The sequence below is a fragment of the Nothoprocta perdicaria genome, unplaced genomic scaffold, assembly GCF_003342845.1.
Source record: "Nothoprocta perdicaria isolate Ctin4 unplaced genomic scaffold, notPer1 scaffold_100, whole genome shotgun sequence".
NCBI lineage: Eukaryota > Metazoa > Chordata > Aves > Tinamiformes > Tinamidae > Nothoprocta > Nothoprocta perdicaria.
The window spans coordinates 164,930-186,733 of NW_020454095.1; the positions used below are offsets into that span (position 1 = coordinate 164,930).

The following is a 21,804-nucleotide window of genomic DNA, read 5'->3' on the forward strand; positions in this document are numbered from 1 at the left end:
AAAGATGATGGCGAGCGGCTCGGCTAGGACATCTGCCAGTTCCCGCAACACTCTGGGGTGCATCCCATCAGGGCCCATGGATTTGTGGGTGTCGAGTTTCCTTAGGTGCTCTCTGACCCACTCTTCCTCTACCCAGCACAAGCCTTCCTCTCTCTGGCTCTCTTCGTGTGTCCCTAGGGCCTGGGATTCCAGAGGGCTGTCCCTGACAAACACAGAAGCAAAGGCAGCATTCAGCAGCTCTGCTTTGTCCGTGTTTTTCGTGACCAGGGTACCCACCCCATTCACTAGTGGACCCACGTTCTCCCTGACCTTCCCTTTGTTGTTGATATATTTGAAGAAGTTTTTCTTGTTACTAAAGAAGTTTTTCTTGTTACTAAGAAGTTTTTCTTGTTACTAATTATCCTCAATGTTTGTCCAGAAGATTGTCTTAAGTTTAATGAAGAGCAAGGGTGCCCCTTTCAGAAACTCTGGGAATAGAGGGCAAGTGATACCTTTTCCACCTGTTTACCCTAATAGTTTATAGTGTGTGATAGACACAGTGCTGCATGGTGCAGTTTCTCTAGAGCAAAGAAATTCCCATGCCCACGGCACAGAACTGCCTCCTGCATGTGCCAGCTTGGGCATGGGAAGGAGGAGGTGGCTTAGCTAGGTGTGCAGAGCCTCAGGGGCAGGCGGGCGGGCCTGTCATRAGCCTCCATGCAAGAGGATGCAGTGTGTCCATGCTCAGCTTGGAGGCCGAGCGGCTGGGAGGGTGATGCACTGGCGTGCACACTGCACTGGGGTGAGCAGCTGCCCTTTGCGCACATGCATCAGGCTAGTTTTCCTACAGATAGTGTAGGGTACCCATAAGATGCCTGCTACATCTTCAGAGATCTTGCTGTTTGATCCGAGTGGGGCTGCCATTGCACCTCAGGGTGTTGCATAGCCCCATTTTTCTCTGAGGGCAAAACTAACATTGCCCCAACACGYGTTGCTTTCAGCATGGTCAGGGCGCTGGGGGGAAGAAGAGCCTCCATGGGGAATGAAGAGCCTCCGTGAACACTGCGATGGTGCCGCCGGTGCCGCCTGGGGCTGCTGAAGAGCCTGCCGGGATCTCACCTTGCTCCGAGGGGCGGCTGTGGGGCCCATCCGCAGGCTGGAGTCGGTGGAATACGGGGAAAAGATGTTTGTTTCTAAAGGCCCCTTGCCCTGCAGCTGGTGGGCTCACCTAGCAAGCTGGTTTAGCTGTGGTGAAAATGGGAAGCAGCAGAGAGCAATGGAAGGGTGACCTTGGGCCTTAGCAGCTTGGACGCCAGTGCTGGAAGGCAGAAGCGAACGCTGCCAGGCTCCAAAGCATAGCTGATTACGCAGACTTTCGCTGAATTGTTTGGCAAGGATTTCTGCTGCTGCTAGCCGTCTGCTGYGCAATAGTGCCCAAACTGGTTTTAAGATTTGGGAGCTGTTTGCTTCCAGTCTATCCCACTGCCCCTTTCCTGACCGTGAAGGTTGAAGGCTTCTACATCTGACAGGCTTTGCATTCAAGGCTGCTTAAAGAAACAAGACTACTTAAAGAACTTGTGCACAAAACTGCTGCTGTGTGTAGGGCCAGATATGCAAGGTAGTGTCCAAGGCACAGAGAGCCCAACTTGTGCTTCCCTGGCCAGTCTAAGAAGATCAGAAATGAAATTTCAGGCTGTACTTCTCAGAGGGAAAAAAATGCTGTTCTTTGGCCTCTCTGACCCATCTTTTGCTAAAAGATTGGGTGTTTAGTATCTATTAATTCCCATGAAGAAGCTATTCTTTCCCATTTACCTTTTCTGGTGGAATACTGTTATTTCTCACCTAGGTACCAAACCTTTTCCCCCTCTTCCTTGCATGTGTGCCGTTATGTGCAGACACCTGTATACTTTCCTAGGTAATAATGATGGCTTCTCATTATCTTTCTGCTGCTCCTACCAAAGGAGAGCAGTTTTGGAGCTGTTCTTATAGATGGGCTTCTCTTGACTTCTGTGGTATTCATCCAACCTAAGGATGTCTTATTATTTTATCCTTTTACAAGCAGAAAAATCATTTAGGACTCCTCCTGTTTAGGATTCCTCCTGTTTTGCATGCTAATTTCTAACTGCTTTGAATTGCATGACTTTTCTCCAGCTGCAGATCTGCTCTTCAGATGTTCTTTTCCACAAACTCTTCAGATGGCATTGCTGCTGCTGCCACAACCATTTTTCCCTCTAGTGAAAATAGTTGTTAAGTGACAAAACCCCTTTGTCTGTAGTGAAAATCATTGGTAAGATCAACGTTTTTCTTTCTTGCCTTCAAATGAGAAGCCAAGCAAAGACTTGCGAGGACAAAGCCTGATCTAGCTTGAGTGGGGGCCCTTATGCTTAGTGTTCATRTATTGATATAAGGACCAGAAGGCCAGGGAGAAAACTTAGGTGTGTTTTGCCCAGAATCCCCCACAAGGTTAGGAGGTAGCAATATGGGGCAGACTTGTGCTTCTGCTTTTGAGTCAAGAGTGTGACTGGCTGCTGTGTTCCTAAAACGTGCGGAACACTGATCTGTGCTGGACCCATAAGAGCTGCCAGCTTTCAGAGAGGGCAATGTCAGAATCTTGTGGACACAAAATGAGAAGAAATGGATTTGAAGAATAGAAGCAGATCTGTGATGAGCCTTCACACGAGGGAACTGAAAATATCTGTGTGTGCAACTTSAGTTGAGTCCTCAACGTGCAACTCTTGCATTCCCACTTGCTTAGGGGATGGAAGTGTGAGCATGGTTTGGTTTGAAGTATTGAGTAATTCTGTGCTCAGCTGGACCACTAGGAGCAACTCGGCTTTCCCTCAGCCTGCTGCTCTTTTTATACAGCTTTGTACTGTGGTCTGCTTTATGCAGTACTGATTTAAAGTTGTCATACCAAGTTTCTCATCTTGTGGGCTGTGTTTACTCATTGTGAAAACTGCAGCTTGAAGGCAAAACACTGCAAAATGTAATCTTGACAACTCTCTTGTTGCTTTCATGGGGAGGGCATGAGAATTACTACACTCAGTTCAATTTGGGATGTGTTACAATCTCACCAGAGTTTATTTCTAGTTTATTTCCCTTGTTCTGTAAAGTTTCACCTTGCATAAATGTGATCTGTGTACTTTCTTTGGTTAATGTGCAGTCATGCTTTCTGAGCGAGCTGGGGAGGAGGGAAAGGAGAATATGCTGTATCAAAGTCAATGCCCCGAAGGTTGGACTAGCYCCATTCTTCCTATACTACTACTCTGGGAAATTGCTGTAATTTGTGTGTACTAATACAGCTCTCATTCACTTGTGCAGGTAGAAGGAAATCTTCCTAGGTGTGTGGGATCTGTGTCCGCCACAGTGAAACAAAACTAGCAACCTCCTTTCCTGTGATCTAGCTCTGATTTCTGTCACCTCTAATTTTTTTTCTCAATTTTTCATTGTGGTCTTTATCTTGAGACTTTGCTGCTAGATGTCTATTTTTTCCCAAACCCTGTAATTAAGGGATTCTTGGGACTGAGGTGTCTACAGACTTGAAAAATGCTAATGGAAAGGGAAGGAAAAACAGCATTGTATTGTTGMCATTTTTGGTGCAAAATGGGCTGTTGGAGACATGTTAAGGTTTCTGAATGGCTTGTAATTAGAAGAATGCAAGGGAAGCAAGTGCAGAGAGTATGTCTGGAGGCAGGAGGTATCCTGAACGCTTCTAGCAGAGAGCTGTGTGTGTGGCTGCTGGGGTTGGGGATTTGTCATGTTGCCACCAGCTTTTCTAGTATGTGCTTTCAGTTGATCTTGGGAGTTCAGCTGAATGTGTCTGGATTGTTGCTCAGGTGGGTTTTGAAGGGAAGTGCAAGAAGGTACATGAAGGGCTGCACACTCAGCCAGTGGTGGCTTTTGTCACTAGCTSCCAGTGTCCTCATATCCTGTCGCTGCTGGTGCTGTTCCAAATCCAGTGTAAAACGGGGGTGCTGAGTCTCATACCACTACTAGGTCTACTCCTGAATAAAAAAAAAAAAAAAGAGATTTTGGAAGGCTTATGCTATGACCTGTATGTTGCAATATATGCCCAATGCATTGTTTTTTGTTGAATCCTTACATCTTGGTCCAGACTGTTGTGTGTGGTTGTGTGTACTCTAGTTGCTTTCTGGGATGACACCAGGTGTTCGGAGAAATGCTCTGGAATTTATCTCCCCTCAGAAGTGCTCTGTTTTAATTATCTCCGGAGTTGAAAGATACTGCAGAAATAGTCGCCCTCGTTTATTAACCCTTCCCTTGCTGCTTGCTTTCTTCTCTCTCCAGATTACACGCTGACAGTGGAGGCAGTGAGACTGAAGCCATTCTTTGTGGCAGGCCACACCTTTGAGATGACGTGCAAAGTGTCTTCAAAGAACATCAAGACCCCACGCTATTCTGTCCTCATTACCGCCGAGAAGCCACTCGCAGATCAGTCCAGTCCCAATGGCACCACTCGCATCATCTCCTTGAACCAGGACTCAGTGGTGCGGCTGGAAGACTGGACGGATCAGACTCGCGTGGATGGCGTAGTTCTGGAGAAGGTCCAGGAGAACGAGTTCCGCTACAGGATGTATCAGACCCAGATTTCRGATGCTGGGCTGTATCGCTGTGTGGTGACTGCCTGGTCCCCAGGCGGTGGCGGCATGTGGCGTGAAGCCGTGAATGGCCTATCCAATCCTATCCAGATAGACTTCCAGACCTCAGGTTGGTATGAAATTTGTCTGGGGTATCTCTARGCCAGAGAAAAAGAGAAAGCTCTTGATGCTCTGCCAGTGGCTTTGCTGTCTCTGGGAAATGCTATCCTTTCTTTGAGGTGGAAAGGAGTGAGATGGATGAGAGCTCCAAGCAGAGATGGACGAGAGCTTTGCTTGTCTGCTTTGTTGGTGCTTGTGTGCTCTCTCCTCTTGGTAATACTTGGAAGACATTTAATGAAAGGCTTATAACCATGACCCCTGGGTTTTCCTTTTCTAATGCAGTTTTTAAGGTCCTGCAGGCTTGGAACTGGATTTCAATATGGAATAATTGCTGCCATCATTGCTAGCGTCATCGTTAGATTGCTCTTAGATAACGACTGCTTTGGAAGAGCTTTAATATAAACTGGATTTCTGTTCCAAAACAAACTTAATTAGCATAGCATTAAATTGCCTGAGCACACCTTCCTGTTGATGTAATTGCAGAAAATCCTCAGTTCAAGGCAGTGGTACGGCAACCACAGCAATGTACTCTGTTACTGCAAAACTATAAAGGGCCTTTGTGGCTGAACTGCAAGGCTCCACATATGGGGATGCATTTTAGTACCCAAATAGGCATCCAGTTCCCCCAGCTTTACTGAAACCCTCCTCAGCTGCAACGTAGCCTACCTGGCAACATCTGTCAAGGGAAATGTGCCTGTTCCCGTGTACTCTTGGGGAGAGCAAGGGGCACGGCGGTGGTTTGGATCATCAGAGGTGCATTTTAACACTGACCCCCTGTTGTCCTGGGTGGTTGAAAGTGCTGGGGAGTTGTTTTAAGATCATGATGCCTTTAGGAGTGGAGGCTTATCTCATGATATGATATGATATGATAAACAAAACTAGTGACTTGAACAGTTTTGGCTCTCAGTCTAAGGATGCCTCCGATGCTGGGGCTTTCTGCTTGTCTTGTTTTTGTCTCAGACCTCTCTCCCTACCCCACTCTGATTAGTAAATGTAGTTTTARAATAGGTCTCTCCGCACAGCCCTTCATCTAAGTTACACTGCATGTAATATCGGACTGGGAGGGCTTTTAGAAGATACGGCTGAGAGTAGGCTAGAGCAGCTTGACTTCTGCTTGTTGTCATAGCTGAGAACGATATTCATTCTCCACCAGGTAATTTCTAGAAACTGAACATGCCTGTAACAGGTGCACTGGGGAAGGGACACTGGCCGAGCATGGAATGAGAACACCAGACTCTAAGAAGTTTTGAAAAGCAACATCTTGATATGAACCCTGATGAACATGCAGCCTGATCAGAGATGGCCTGAGAGAGGACAGTGACTGAACTCAATTTATTTCAGTTTTAGATCATTTCTGCTTGGCTCTTCCTTTTGGCCCAATGATAGATAGTTGTSTGAAAATAATCTGTTAGTTACCCATATTCTGTATGCTTCTCAGAACAGCACAGTCGTAGCTGAATATTGCTGTGGATTTGTGTCGTCTTTTTAAGGTTATTTACTGGGCTATAGCTTCAACCTTGCTAATCTTGGAATCTGTGTCAATCACAATAAGAAAAACCAAGAAAAGGAGAAATCAGTTCAAATCCTTCCCCTTCACACTCTTACCTAAAGGCTCTTCTGCATAAAAGTGGTGGTTGATTCTTCTCCCAACACGTTGTGTTGCGTCACTTTGAACTCCCATCCCCGCAATCTGGTGAGATGCAGTTAATATCCATGCTTCCGAGGGGAATGTGCGAGCTCTGCAAAGAAGGAAAGTGTCTATGTTGCAGTCTCAACTTCTTTTCACTGTCACTCTCTAATCCCTGCCTCTTCCCCCAGATAGGATTTCTGATGCATGGAGTGAGGAAGGGGGCCAGCCTGGAGCACTGCCCTGGGAATGCATGAATTCCAGTAGCAGGGCTGAACAGCGGGGGGCCTGGTCCTGACACCCCCTCAGCCTTTCATTCTTTGAGAAAGAATGGAGAGAGAAATGAGACCCCAGGCAAATTTTACTGGAGGGCTCTTTCCTGAAATAATCTTGGCACGTAGCAAAATCTGGCTGGAAATCCCTTCCTTCCCACTGCTAATGGATGAACTGTGTGTCCTTCATTTGTTCCTCAAGTATCTGTGCTGGACATTCATCTCTGGGCTGCTTCTAAAGGCCCTCCTATATTGTGAGTGCAACTTCGTTTTGGCCTAAAAAAGCAAGAAACCAAAAACCAACCAACCACACAAAAAACAACACCCCCCAAAAAAACCTTATATGCTGTTGAAAAATCCTTGTTGTCTGGATATATCTTGGCAAATGTGCCCGTGAATCTTTTTCGAGGGACTTATTTGGATATGTCAGCGCTATGAGATTGCAGCTCTCCTGGGGGGAAGGGAGGGCTTGGTGAGCACAKCTAGAAGGGATGCTGGCAAAGGGGCTTCCCACATTCCCCTCCGCGTCCCTCCAAACATTCGGCTTGTCTGTGGGCGCGTGGCACTTCCTTCCCTCCAGCCCCGCTCCTCTGCTGTGCCCTGTTATGCTGCTCCTGTCTCGAACAGATGAGTAGAAATTAAGGAGAACTCTTGGGGAGCGGCTGTAGGCGCTGGTAGAGGGGTTTTTGTGGAGGTGTTGGTTGTGTCTGCTGAGATGAACTGTTTTTGTAGCCTGTGACTAGCCTGGGGAGCCACAGGTAACTGTCAAAGTTGTGGAGCAACAAGAAAAGCTCCATTTAGGCAACGTGCTCCATGCTTGTGGCGGGTGGTAGGGGTGCTTGCCAACCCCTTCCCCAAAGGAGGGTGGCATCCTGCTTTCCCCACTGTGAATGAGGGTGTGAGGGAGACCCGCTGAGGGAGCTGGCAGCCTGTGGGGAGACACCGAGAGGATGCCCCGGAGCTGGTGGGGAAGGTTCAGAAGCAGCAGGGCTGGCGGTCGCAGCTCCCTGGGTAGCCGGGAAGGGCCTTTCCTTGTGCCTCTGTGTCAGGCAATGGGATCTCCCTGAACTGTGAGGGCCCGTGAGCTCCTCGTGTATGAGCAGGGGACTGCACACATGAAACTGCAGTGTTTCCTGCCACAATAGGCTTGAAATGTGGCAGTGCTCTGAAATGTTTTTCCATGAACATCTGTGGAAAATGTCTGCCTCGGATTCTTTCCGTCTGAGGCAGAACTTGCTGGCTGCAGGCAGAGACTTCTTCTTTCCCTGCTTGCTGCTGCAGAGAGACGTATGTATTCCAGTTAGTTTATKATCTGAAACTGTAATGCAAAGGCTTTTATTTGAAGTTTCCTGAACTGAAAACTGAAAAGTGGATTTTGCTCACTCAGTTGTGTGAACCGGAAGCCATGAGGAAAACCCAGTAGGCCGTTAGTTCCCGTATATTCGATCAATGGCAGGTTGTTCTCTAATGTATGTAGTTTAAGACCAGAAGGGATCTTGGGCATCCTCTGGGCTGTCCTTATGAATTGCATGGATTGTAAGACTAATTTATGAAATAAATGCCTGCTGTGCATCCCATAATGATAGCCAAACTAAGCTTATATTCATRGAAGAGGAGAAAAACTCATCCCATACAGAGTCTCTAGGTAGTATTTTTCGGTGCTTCTTTCTATTCAGCTCAGTTTAAAATAGAAGCTCTATTATCTCTCTCAGCAAGCTGAGGAAGAGGGGCAGCTCTCAGTGTTTGATTATTTGATTATTTTTAATTATTTATTTTCCTAATTTCATTGTATCTTTTCTGCCATTTCCTCTCCTGTGAACCATCAGGTGTTGTCTGTACCATCAGGTACACACTTTGGCCTTGACAAGTCTGCCTTAAGTGATCTTGGTGGTTGTTCTGTATTTTTCTTTAGCACCCATCCTCTAATTTTCTATCCCTTCTACCTTGTGCTCAGCTGTTGCAGAGGCGTTGTGCTGCTGTAGAGATATTGTAGAGGCCTTGTGAGTGTTTTTGCCCACTCTCTAATCCTGGTGTTTTCCACAGACGTCACTGGTGTTTTCCTGTTCCCTGGGGGGGAGCTGGGGGAAGGATGCTTTTCATCTTTTCCGCACAAGTATGTTATGGGAGAACCATGTGGAGCCTGGCTGCGCTCTGGGCTGGCTTCCCCCAGGGTCATTCAGCAGCGGGAAAAAGCTCTGGAGAAGCAAAGCAGAACAAAAGGGGACTTCAAGGGAATCATCTCAAGTCTACCACCCTGGATTACATCGGCTGTGAGCTCATTGTACAGCAATGTGTTATCACTCGCTTTGGAAGAAGCAGGGATAAACCAAGTGCTGCGGAAATATGAGCTGAGTATTGATGTTGAACTTGCAATTAAAATGAAATGATGCCCTGTAATGACCCACAGAAAGACTCAGTTACAAGAAGGGGGAAGAGCAAGATTTTTTTTTAAAGGGCAAAAATCTTAATCGTGGAAACGAATGAAGAGCAGTATGGCAAAACTGTGAGCGCTTCTTCCTCAAACAGCTGTTAGGAGATTTGGGGCAGAAGTGATTAGGGACCAGCAACTCCGTGAAGAAACAAGCAGCGGCTGGGATAGCGCGGGTGAATTATCTGGAGAGAGGCGGATCATGGGATCCTCAGTTCAAGAATGGATCGTGTGGTGCCAGGAGAGAGATGAGTCATTTTTTGAGAGAGSCAGTGGATTGCATCAGTGTTTCCCTTGGCGGCGTGTGGAGCTGGCTGGCTGCAAGCAGGGACGTCGCATGCAGTGATCGCTGCTGAGCGAGGGGCTGCCCACCGGGGTCCTGCCCGTAGGGATCTCTGTCCGTCTCGTTACTTGGCCTCTCTCTTTGCTCTGCTTTGCTTGTCTGGAGGATACAGATACCTCCGCTCTTYGGGGAGTTTATACATCATTTTTGCAGAGAGCGCTGCTGGCAAAGATCAAGTAGGAAAGGTCAAAAGGTGGCCTAGGATCTAGGTCATTAGGAGTTCTTTCTACTCTTATAAATCCAGATGTTAACTGTGTTTTGATTATTCTTGCCTCTCTTCTCTTTCTTTGTTTGGAAAACTGAAGYTGGTTGGATTATGAAGCAGTTGAGCAAAGTAGGGGGAATGGAGTGAACTCACTTAAATAGGGGGCTAAGGGTGTTTTATTTTTTTCTGCAATACATAATTCTTTAAGCTGAGAAAATTAACTTGGTGAACCTGAGCTCTTCCTTTCAATCCCCCAGCCTCTTCAGCCTGATTGAGCGCTAAATAATACACCCAGTTTGGTGGAGCTTGGTTTCCATTTCATTTATGTGTGGAAGAATTTGCAGTATACCTTCTAGCTAAGTCACTTTAGGATTTTCTTTCTGAGTTGCATGAAATCAATGATTGGAGCAAGCACAGAAGGGGGCATTCAAAAGAAACTAAACCAAATGAGTCCTGATCCTGGAACTTTGTTTCCTTTGAGCAGTTCTAGGGCTGTACTAGTAAACTTCTAGCTCAGCTTCTTTGCTTTCCATTTGTAATAAAAATGCTTTTCAAGCTTTCAGAAGTCAATAAATGGTCTGAAAGCTGTATTTTAATTCCTTTCTTGACTTCAAACACTCGTTAATATAAAATTGTTATTACTTCATTTAAAAAGAAAAGAGTTCTTTGTGAGATTACTTAGTATGATAAGGAACAGAGACTCTGGCTGTGCTAAAAAATCAAAGACCTMTGTAGCAGATAGCAGTTTAGGGGGCAGTTGCCTAACTCTTAGAGCTGGGATTGCTGGCTTGGTTTTGTAAGCCCATGTTTGGTTTTGTGAGCCCATGCTCTTTCTTTGTTTCTGAACTAGCTGAAGGTGCAATCGTTACCTTCTCTCCTGAAGCTGTGGARCTACTGAGCAGCTTCCTGCTTAACCCTGCTCTGCTCTTGAGGCGCCTCACAAGTCGCACTTGATCTGTCAACCCTGCAATCGAAACTAAATTCATTTGTTTATCCTCTTGCATTACTAGTAGGTGCCAATAACCGTATTTTTTGCTGTTGAGCACAAGTGGCAAGCCTGRCAAAGCCTCGCCATGCGTTACCTGCAAAGGGTTGGGGCTTTCTCAAGGTTAATGAAGCACAAACTCACGTGGTACYAAGAGAGAGTTTGGCCTCTCTCCTCAGCACTCCTTGGGATGCTACAAGCACTTAGATGTGGAGTGCAGAGACCCTGACAGTCATCGTGTCTGTTGTGGGCTCCCTGCTGCCATGGGCTGCATCTATGGGTTTTGTTTGTTTGCAGAAGACTACCTGGGAGCACATTTGTCTCCAGCTGAATCTTAAAAGGCTTTTGAGGACCCACCAAGATATCCTGTGGTTGCTCTGGTGCTGTTCTTTTTTGCTAAGGTGCTTTTTCTGAGTCTGTAGATGCCTAGTTAGATTAGGAGGTGGTTTTGCTTCGCTAATGAACACTGATTTACTGTTGCTTTTGTTTGAGACCAGCATGCAGTTCATTGCTGCTTCTCTTTCTATTGCCAGAAAGGCACAGCTGAAGTCAGGATGAGTTGTTTAAGCCAGGAGGACATAAATCAGGCGAGTAATATTCAGCATTAAAGCACTTGCTGGCCTGCTTAATTTTCAGGAAAAAAAAAAAAGAGGGGGGAAATTAATAACAATAATAACCCTTCTATAGGGGAGGGTGGCATGCAGGTGACATTTCATGAGCCATAGAGCCAGGTTGCCACCTTTTGTGACTCTTTGCCAGGCTGGGTAGCGGCTACAGCTCTGACTTGGATGTACCTTCTGTSGGAGACGTAGGAGGTTACATGGTCCTCCCAGTCCAGCTCGGGGCAAATGCCTTTCCAGGCTGCAAACGGTCTCCTCTGCTGTCAAATTCCGTGGTGGGGAAGAGCATCAGTGACGATGCCTTGTTCCCTCCTTTGGTGTCTGAGCTCAGCCAGAGGCCCAGGCATGGGGCCCATGGACACAGAGGGAAGATGCTTCTCCTAGCGAGCTGCCAGCCTCCAGTGGCGGGGAAGAAACTGGTTTGGTGCAGCTGCAGCGAGGGAAGAGCACGAGCCCTGCTGACATGTCGCTGTGTTTTCTGTTGAAATCCAGCCCTTCTGACACAGGGATTTCTTCCCYGGAGGTACCGGATATATTAATTTGTAGGAAATATTGTCCCCTGGTAGGGACGTAAGCAAAGCCACAAAAGCTGTGGCTTATGAGGGGCAGCATGATCATGAAAGGGCAGGGCAGCTGCTGCCCAGCAGCCTGTTTACAGCCAGGAAACCTTGACCCCTTGCGTGGGAGAGAGCCGAGGGGTGCGTTTGGTAACCCAGGCTTGTGGATGTGTGACCATAACGTGGCCTTCCCTGGCTGAGGGACCCAGCAGCTTAGCTTCTGTGCTTGTAACACTCTGCACGGGATGCTCAAGCTCCAGTCTGCATTAGGGGTTTGCTGATCATGAGTTGGAAGCCAGGGTCTACTGAATGCAGTGGAGGTCTGGAATTGTGATCCTGAAATAAAAGACCTAAGAAGTGCTGTTTGTGTGTGCCCATTTTCGCCGTGTATCCTGCCCGGGAGCAGGCTGCGTGGCAGCTCTGGGTGGGCAGAGGCAGGGTGGCGTGGCCGCCTGTAGGGTGGCCGCCTGTGGGGTGGCGTTGCCGCCTGCCTCGCTGCTGCGCCGCGCACAGGAGCAGGGCCCAGCTCTGCTGCTGCAGGCCGGGGGCAGCGCAGCGCGTCCCGCCTTCCCCACGCCGTGCGCCGCAGCTCCCGCCTGGGCACCGACCGCCAGGACGGACCAGGGTTGCGGCCGTGCCCATCTGTGTCTGGTCACTGCAGCAGGGGTACGAGCGGCAGAGCCCCCAGGGAAGGTCTGATGGTCACTTTGTTTCTGTCACTTGAACAAGCACAGCTCCAGACTTGTCAGGTTTCAGTCAGCCACAGAGCKTTGGTCCTTTCTGCCTTTCTATGGCTGCAGAATCCCCGGCCTCACAGCTCTGGAAAAGGACCATGGGGAAGATTTTGTTTCTTCTGAAGGAGATAGTAACTGCAAGGAAAATATAGAGCCTTAGTTATGGGGGGTCTATATATAAAAATGGGGTACATATCAGGAAACAAAGTTTCTGTAGAAAGAGCCTGGACAGAGGCTGAGGAAGCAGGGACCTTCCTATCTGTTTCCATTTTTCCAGAAAGGATCCCGGAACACTAAACCTAAGTTAGGACCTGCTCATGAAGTCACTGCCTTAACCACTATCCATCAAAGTGTTTGGGACTTTTATTTCCTTAAATACATGCTAGAAAAAGCACATAGGAGTTTCAGCCATTGGCCTACATATAACCTCACGTGCCCCTGTTGTCACTATTTCCCCGTTGCTTGCAGGGCTATAGTGAGAGAATGGTTGCAAAACCTCCAGGGATGAGTGTGTACTAACTGCCAAGATGTGAGAAGTGCTGCTTTTTCTGGGGCGGAGAGCAGGACTGTAAAGGATTTACAGTTTATAATAAAGAGCAGTACATTGTGCCCATTGGAAACTGTGGGGGGAATTTAAGAAGCTACAGAGTAATTATTGCAATGTAATTGGATTTTAGTTGTTAGTGTGCTGTATAATCACTGCTGACCAAAACCAGGCGGGCCATTGTGGGCTAGAATAGTTTCAGCAAAAAGGACAGCTCTGGCTTCGTGGCATCTCCATATTTCTTTCCAGAGCCTCAGTTTGGGAGTGCTGTGACAGAGTGCGGTATGATGAGCTATGAACAGAGCGCCCCACAGAAGCCTGCTGGGAGGGCAGGGGACAGTGGGCTGCTTGGATGGTTTGCATAAACTTTCTTTGTCAGAAGTGGTGTTTGCCACGGATCTCTAGTAGATTTGAAGATTACAGTTTCTCTACTAAAATAGCCTGAAGAAGCGGGGAATGTCGACTCTTCCAACTGCTTTTTTCTCTCCAGCCCTAAATGACCCTCCTATTCTTGGTGCTGCTGCTGTTGTGGAGCTAACTGAGCCCAGCATTGGCAGCCGTTAAAGGCGCCAGGGAAGGGAAAGGGCCAGTTTTCAACCTGAGCCCCCTTGGTTCCTTCTTAGGTTCCCTGGTCTCCTTCCTCTGAAGCTGTCCTGGAGGAAACTATTCACAACAGCTTTTCCCCTCATCTCTCTTGCTCTATTAAGTAAAGAAATCCCAAAGGGTATTTGGATTGTTCTTCAGCTTCTGCCTTTGAAGTGAAGAGTAGTAGCAACATATTTGAGAAACCGTGTCTCTATTAATTTTGCACCAAAGATACAGTTACTGTCAACACGTGGGGTTTTTTTTTCAGGTGTACTTCAAGTCAAACTCTCACATCCCTATGATGTGAGCATTTCATAATGGCCTAATGGTTTCCATCAATATCATCACCACTCYACAGTTAGAGGAGTTCCTGTGCCTTTAGGCATGACACATCTGCTAGAGGAGAAACGCTCTGTGGTGAAGCCTGAAGGAAAATGAACAGAAAAGTGTTAAAAGCAGATGTACTGCTTATATTTGCTGCTTCGGTCCCACAGCAGAACCATCTGTATTGTATAAAGACTGGTTTGCTCTAACCTCAATTCCTACTGAGAACCTCATGCAAAAAGATGTGAGGACTTGAACTCCCTTGCTCTTGGTGAAGTCGCCAGYGAAAGAAATGCCCCTTTTGAGCAGGACAGTGGAAGGCAGATTGGGCAGCAGCTCCTGTGTTGTCCATGGGCTGTGATCAGGCAGAACTGCAGGTCTCACAGTTTGGATATTTCATCCTAGTACAGGACAAGTAAAGTTAGTGGCTAAAAATGGATCATTGTTTTGTCAAATCTATTACACGTTCACTTAGCACTGCTTCAGACCTCTGTCTCTGTAAGCAAGCGGAGAGCACTTTAGAACACTCAAGGAAAGAACACTTTAAAAGCACACAAGAAAAAGCTTTTGAATATTGAATAAAAGCCTATTGTTCATAACTGTGGTTATTCTTTTTTAGGTCCTGTGTTTAACGTGTCAGTGCATTCCGACAACCAGATGATTTACCAGGGCGAGCTGGCAGATTTGCTCTGTATCATCACAACAGAAGGAATGGCACTCGAGCCAGGTATTTCCACAAAAACTGTGTATTGTTGCAACTCATTTGCCTCAACAACACTGGCATCTAGAACCTTCTATTTCTTGAATGAGGCTGGGGGATTGTGGACCAGCATGGAAATCTTGCCAAGCTAGCAAGACTCTCCTAAATCCAGGAGAAGTGTGTATGCTTTACACAGCTCCACGTAGAACAAAATTTTCCTTGTACATTATGTTGGGGAGATGAGAGGTGTTCTTACTGCTAAATCCACTTGTGCTGTCTGTACCAACTGACCCCTGCTAGCTGCTAGTCTCTGCTCTATAACCACTAGAGGGGCTGTGACAGTTCTTCCCATCATCCTTAATKAGAAGGGCAAACCTGTTAGGAGAAAACACTGTCATTTATGACGAAGTCTTAAATCAACTGGCCAGTGAGATTAACGTGTCAGAGTGGATTTTAAATAGAAAACTTCAGAGTGGATAGGAATGTAATGTAAATCTAAAAATCACAGAAATTGCCTACTGTAGCTTAAATACTGAAAATTAGTATTCCTTGCTGATGCCTTCAGAGGTGAGCATCTCTTTTGCATGAAAAAGAAGGAATAAATGTGCTAGGTAATTGCTATGAAAAGGGCAATGAAGACTTTAATGGCAAACTTTCATGAARGGCTGAAAAGTTCAGAAAATAGCTCAAAACTTAGCTGCTTACCAAAAGTTTCCTGAGCTGCTTTTCATCAGGAATGATGTCAGAATACCTCTGGTTGCTGTAACAATGTAATAAAAAAATGGGTTTGGTGTGAGTTTAGTCTTTCCTCCTCTCTTCCTCTTCTCTCCATATGAATATAAAAATGTATTTAAAAATGCAAAAATATATGTTTAAATGCTTATCTAAATATAAATATATAAGCATATAAGCAGAGATATGATTCATGTAAAGCTTGCTTAGAATTCTGCAAAATGATGCTGTGCAAGAAATACTGCATTTAGTGTAGCCGCTGTGCTGATGAGATGAATTATCAAGTGTAGGAAGTTCCAGACTCATGAAAAAAATGCTAGAAGTGAAATGCTTTGGAGGGGGTGGTAGGGAGGGGGAAYGAGTAACTTTATGGCAGCCAGAAGATTGAGAGCCTCTCTGTATGGCACCCAGCCTGCAGGGATGTGSCTGTGTATGTTTGCCTCAGCCTGTCCCTTACTGTGCTCGGCAGGAGCCTCTTCCAAGCTGGAGTGCTCCCCAGCTCTTACACATATTATTGCCAAGCAGTACCCAGAGCAGCTGGCTTCCTTCACAAAGCACAACTTGCTGCCTGGGAGCAGCTGCTGCTTCTGCTGGTGGTTAACAGCTAAAATAAGCTTGGGGTTGTCTTGTCAGAGAGGCCTCAGCATCCTTCATCCACTTGAAACTGGGGAAGAAGCTACTGGCTTACGGTGGGGTCACCTATCTGCTGCTTGGTGCTGAGCCTGTGCTTGCTAGCGTGAGACTGGGAGGAACTCTGACAAGATAAGGATAATTGAACGGATTTAGGCAAAAAGGTGGCCTCTCCAGGGATCTACTGATCTACACTGTTAAGCCTAAACTCGGCAACCTTAGTAGAGGGCATAGATGTCTATTAAAGCGATAGACTCTGTCTGGAGTTTGGAATTGTTGCAGTTACCAGAGATTGCTGAGCAGCCAGGGCAGAGTTTTAAATGTCAGCACTATAACCTGTTCTGTAGCTGTGTAACATCATCATGAAGGTGGCAGCTCTCTGCACCTTTTCTTCTTTCTTTTTCTCTGTAATGGGACAGAGTAGATGCATGCGGTGGATATGCACAGCACGGAGTAAAGAAGTGTGGCATTGAAGAAGGTGTTGAGGAACATCAGAGTTCATGCTCTGAGCTTTGAGCTGATGAATGAGAGGAATTTRGGGATCTACCAGCCATAGTCTATATGTTCTTGTGGAGAAAATACATGTGGACCTTTCAGACGTGCCTGAGAAACTGGCAGCTTTCCAGTCTAGCTGGCTCTCTGGATGAGACTGGCAGAAAAGCTGCAGGGAGCAGCTGGGATCCCAACAGCTACAGCATGAGTGGATTTCCCTTGTGTTCCTGCCTTGTTGCCTTTGAGAGGGGGAAGTGGAACTAGGGAGTGGGAAAGCAGAGCGGGTTAGGTGAAGAAGGGTCTGAAGGGCTCATATGGTAACAGGCAGGTGTCATTACTCAGCAGTAACTCTTCTCCACACGCCGCATCTCTGATCTCCCCAGCATGGAGTTCGCATCGCAATTTCCCGACTGCGATGGAGCGCTCGCTTGAAATGCAGGGCTGAGCATTAGGTGCACTGAAAAATAATATTATGGCCTCATCCCTGTGAGGCACAGGTTTGGAGGAAGCCTGAACCAGCTCTTCAGGAGTTGCAGTTGCTGGCATGGAATCATAGAATCACAGAATGCTKAAGGTTGGAAGAGACCTCAGAGATCACCTAGTCCAACCCCCCTGCTCACACAGGGTCACCTAGAGCACGTGGCACAGGGCTGCGTCCCAGCAGGTTTTAAAGATCTCCAAAGGAGACTCCACAACCTCTCTGCGCAGCCTGTTCCAGTGCTCTCCTAGAGGAATCAGATCACAGCACTACCTGCCCTTTCTGTTTGGAGACCTGATGTGGGAGAAGAGGCGAGCAAGTGCATTTGAACAGTGTAACCTGTGGTGCACCACTGCTTCCAAAGGGCCTAAGTTCAGGGCTTGCTCTTCTGGTGTCAGAGCTGCTGCCCTGGTGCGTTTTGGGCCCTCGTGTGAGCAAAGGAGGATCAATGAATTTAATGGGATCTCTTGCTAAAGGGCATGTCCTGAACAGTCTGAAAATGCTTGGTCAGCTCTGCAAATGTGTGGCCTGGTGAGCGTGTATGCTTCATGTAGTAAGAGGAGGAGCTGTCTGCTGCCCTCCCTTTTCCCTCTTTGAGCACATAATCAGGAAAACAGTGCTCCCAAGGAGCTGAGGAAGAACTAAATGATCAATGAGCTTTGGTCATTGTCATCTTTGTTCTGAKTAGATGACTCTCTCCCTAGAAGTGTTAATTCTAGCAGGGGCAGCTCGCAGCGCTGTGGTGCACCCGGCCTGTGGAAAATCTTCAGAAGAATGGAAAAGAGTTTTGTGGGACTCTGCACACTTTAATTTCCTCTGCTGCTCTGAGATCCTGCTGGAGCAGAGTGTGTGTGACTGAGGTCTGTGGATGGCAGCGAGTGCTCCTCTGGCTTGACAGCTCAGGTTGGGGTGTGAGTTGGTGTGGGGTGCGGGAATAGGGTTACTCCTGTGCCCAAAGATATAACCCTGCTTCTGGTATTTTTGTTGAATACACAGTTTCACAAATGATCTTTCTGGACTTCCCACCAGATGACCTCTGCTTGGACTATGTGCTTAGGGATTTAAGAGTATTACTTTTTCTGCTTGAAAAGAGATTTTTTTTTCCCCCTTCATCTGTTTCAGACAGACCTAGTGGGCACTCTGGAGAGTTTAACAAAACCAGTTTGTTTTGCTTACCACTTGTATGGCTTGAAGTGGTTCGGTCAGCTCTCTAGGAAGCCCTATTCAACCTCATTTAAATGTAGTAAACAAAAAGGGTCTCAAAATTGTGATTCAGCACTGAAACTAGATGCAGAAAGCTCCATTCTAAGGAGTGGAAGTGCATGGTTCCTAAGAGCTGGTCTAGAAAGAGGATTCCCTCTTTTGAGGACTGATTGGCCAGGGAAGCAGCTAAATCCCAGACAGCTTAGGCCTGTGTGTCAAATCGAAGTGTGCATGAAGATGTGCCTTACATGTTGATGATCCCCACTGGCTGAGGAGGGCCAGCAGTGCAGCACTGCGACTGCGCTGCCCGCAGAGCCACTGCAGGGCCGAGTTMCAGAGCCCTGTGCTCCTTTAGGGAGCAACTGAGTTGCTTGACGTGGGGCACTGCTGTCCTTGGCAGCGCCATGGAGTTCGCTTGGGGCTGTCGCGCGTCTCCCTAGCGCGGGGCTCCTTCAGTGCTTGCCCGGTTGCCCTGTACTGCAGTGGAGTGGCGAGGGGTGAAAGACACCTTTGCAGTGCTAAGGGTGTATCGTGGGGATCGTTTGTTGTTGTTGCTGGGATTGTTTTTCATTGTGAACAAAAATGGAGAGTGTGACTTGTCTACTGATACGCTGTGTGTGGGGAGATGATGGCAGGTGCCTTTGAGAGCTAGTGTGTGACCTGATTTTCATGTCAGGAGTGCCATGTATTTATCAGCACTGGGAGCTGCTAGGCACGTTCATCGCTGGTGCTGCTAAATTTCCCTGTGTCCTTACAGTATAGAAAATTGTGTGATACATAGAAATGAATCAGATCACTTTGCTACATGACGCTACCTCTCAGTGACAGGGAATACTCGCAGCCAAATCCTGCCTCCAGCTCTGTGTGTCTGTAGTGAGTCACTAATTGCACACTGTGTGTAGTGACTAATAAAACATGTTGGCGTAATATTGTTGTCCCATGTTGTAATTATAGAAGATAAATTCGGCAATTTCAGAATAACAGCAAGCGTCTGCACTCATTTCCCTTCGTGAAGGGAAGGGAACCTCAAATGAATCATTTAAGAGGGAAAAGAAGGAATTCTTCAAAGACAACAATTTCTTTGGGAATCTGAAGTCTGGAGCATTTATTTATTTATTGAAATGCAGTTGTCGCAACCTTTATGGCACATAGAGCAGCGTGTCCACTGCAGCTGAGCTTGGCCTGCAAAGCACCCCTGTACCCCTGCAGTTCCTGGAAGCCCCGAGAGCTGGTGGCTGTGACGGGCTTGGGGAGGAATCAGTCATGGCCACAGCTCCTGCGTGGACAATGCTGCTTGGGCTGCATTCGGCCCCAAGAGCCCCATGTAGAAATGGAGCTGTCTCCAGTCGAGGCCCTGTTTCCCACAGAGGGTCGGATGACTTTGCAAGGCAGCAGTCAGGGGTTTATTCCATTATCTTCAGCTGTGTGTGATCATCTTTTACTAGCTTTGCTTCTGTGGCTGTGGAGCATCAGAGTGTTACACCAAGTGACTGACYGTAGTATTTGCAGTGTGATAGATAAAAGTGTGGTTGTGAGGGCAGCTGGTCCATGTCCTGTGCTGACCTCTAGATAGGATGGGGAAGTCTCTTCCGGCTGTAGCGCTGCCAAACATGCCCGGCCTCCTCCTGAGGCTCTGTGTCATCACCCAGAGCAGCTGGCCGTGGCGAGCAGGGCAGCAAGCTGGCTGGGGTCCCAAGGCAGCCTGGCCAGCCAGCATCTCTGGTAGCAACAGAGAGCTGCCATCTGCTTCCTCATCCCTCATTTCAGCCCTTTCAAAGATGTGTGTGTGGAAACAGCGCACCTGACCGATAGTACTTCTTTGCTGCTCATTTCCTGCACAGAGGAACTTCCAGGAAAGCTAGTTGTTACGCAGATGGARGGTGCTTTTGGTCTGCACTGAGGGACAATGTAGTGCCTGGCTAGCTGATGCTATTGCACCTGAAGTAGAGGAGCTCAGGATGTCCCTACGTTGCTTTACAAGACTTCTTAAGGTTCCCTTAAGGTTCTGAGGTGTCAGTTTGCCTGAGAGAGGCTTAAAAATCATTTTCACTTTAATTTGTAAAGCATCTGAGTACAGCAGCAGGTCTAGGGCCTTGTTTATTTTCATTAGCCAGAAGATCAAATCTGGAGGAGAAGAGCAAACTCAATTAGATCAAAGATCAGTTTTAAGTTTGAAGTTACTGTATTTCTGTAGAATACTGCATTTCTTACAGATCTCAGAGTTAGCAGTGGAGGTTTGATATGCCCCTGAATTTACAGGCAACTGTTCCAGTTGTGAACAGGTTAAGTCCTGTGAGCCCATTCTAGATGCAGCAAAAATGTGCACACAGATAGAAACCTCTGTTTCCAGTTTGGGCCTATCAGGCTGTCAGTTTGCCAGGGATGAAGAGCTGTTGGTGAACATGTATGCATCCAACTCCTCTCTCCTATCTGGAGGCATCATACTCAGCTTAAGACTCTGGTAGATGTTTCTGGACTCGTGACATTCATGGATGGTCTCCCCATATGTGAGAATATGTAGAGTGGTGTGRCTAGAATAACCTACTGTAATCACTAAGTGCTGAGCAGAAAGGGCATGATGCATCTTTCCCACTTACCTTCATTTCGGTAACTGTGTCCAGAAGAGAAGGGTTCATTTAGGCCTTAAGTTCTATGCATCCTGATTGTGATAGTGTCTCCTTATTGCTGTCAGCTGGATTCCCCTTCACAGGGGTCTAGAAAACAGGCAGCGTTTGAATCTTATTTATCTTAAAATTCTGTCCTTTCCGGTACTTTCTATCTAGTTGGTATCCCCTCTGTTTTTCCACCAAAATACTCTTAACGTCCTGCAGAGATTGCAGTGATTTTTAAAAGTGTATGTTCAGCTACAGCAGCCCAAGAGGGTTAAGACTGAGCTCGGCTAATGGGATCAATAGAATCTCGCATGGCTAAGAAGAGCTGGCTGTGCTGCTGATGGACTCTGACTACCTGTCAGCTGATGTTAGAGGGGGCAGACGCTGCGAAGGCTTTTGTAGATTATCTCCTCAGATAGTAAAACTTGTACAGGCAGGACTGACTGATGATGCGTGACAGTAAACATGAGTTGTGGAAGACGCATGAAGAAGCGTCGTGGTCAGGCTTTGATCCTGGACGCTTTGTGGTTTTGTTGGTGGTTCTTAGATGCTTCGTGAAGAATCTCTGCCCTTGTTTGGGCAGACTAAACATGAGTATGAGGCACCTTTAGGAAAGAGGCTTTCTGACTTTGAGGCTTTGTAGCTCCTGCAAGAACACGGTGATTGCAGATCACTCCTTGCTTGTGAGTRTGTAGCACTTCCAACCCCTTGTCACCATAGCTTCAGCATCAGTTAGAGTGCCTCTCATGACATGAGGCCTGCTTAGTGAAAGCTTACATCTGAAATATAAATTTTAAGATGGTAGGCAAGAGAGCAGGCAGTCTCCTCTGGCATCCCTCTAGTCAGTCACCCTTTCTGTGCAACTATATTCTTTCTGTCACTTGCAATTCAGTGCTTTTATGCTCCCACTACAGACATGYTCAGGGCACTTGTCTTCCACTGTCCCACCAGCCCTTGACCATCTTTTCTCTTCGCTCTTAGCTCCAAACTCGCTCACAAGCTGACTGCACTTCCCTTCGGTCATTCTTCTATTTCTAGG

General features: G+C 47.1%; 1 protein-coding gene across 1 annotated transcript in view; it reads left to right on the forward strand.

The window, feature by feature from the left end:
- PTGFRN (prostaglandin F2 receptor inhibitor) overlaps nt 1-21,804 on the forward strand; it is a 48,708-nt gene that overhangs the window by 21,428 nt on the left and 5,476 nt on the right. Inside the window, exons 6-7 of the mRNA XM_026040623.1 lie at nt 4,285-4,704; nt 14,538-14,645. Coding sequence (XP_025896408.1) covers nt 4,285-4,704; nt 14,538-14,645 — 528 coding nt within the window. The remainder of the gene's footprint in view (nt 1-4,284; nt 4,705-14,537; nt 14,646-21,804) is intronic.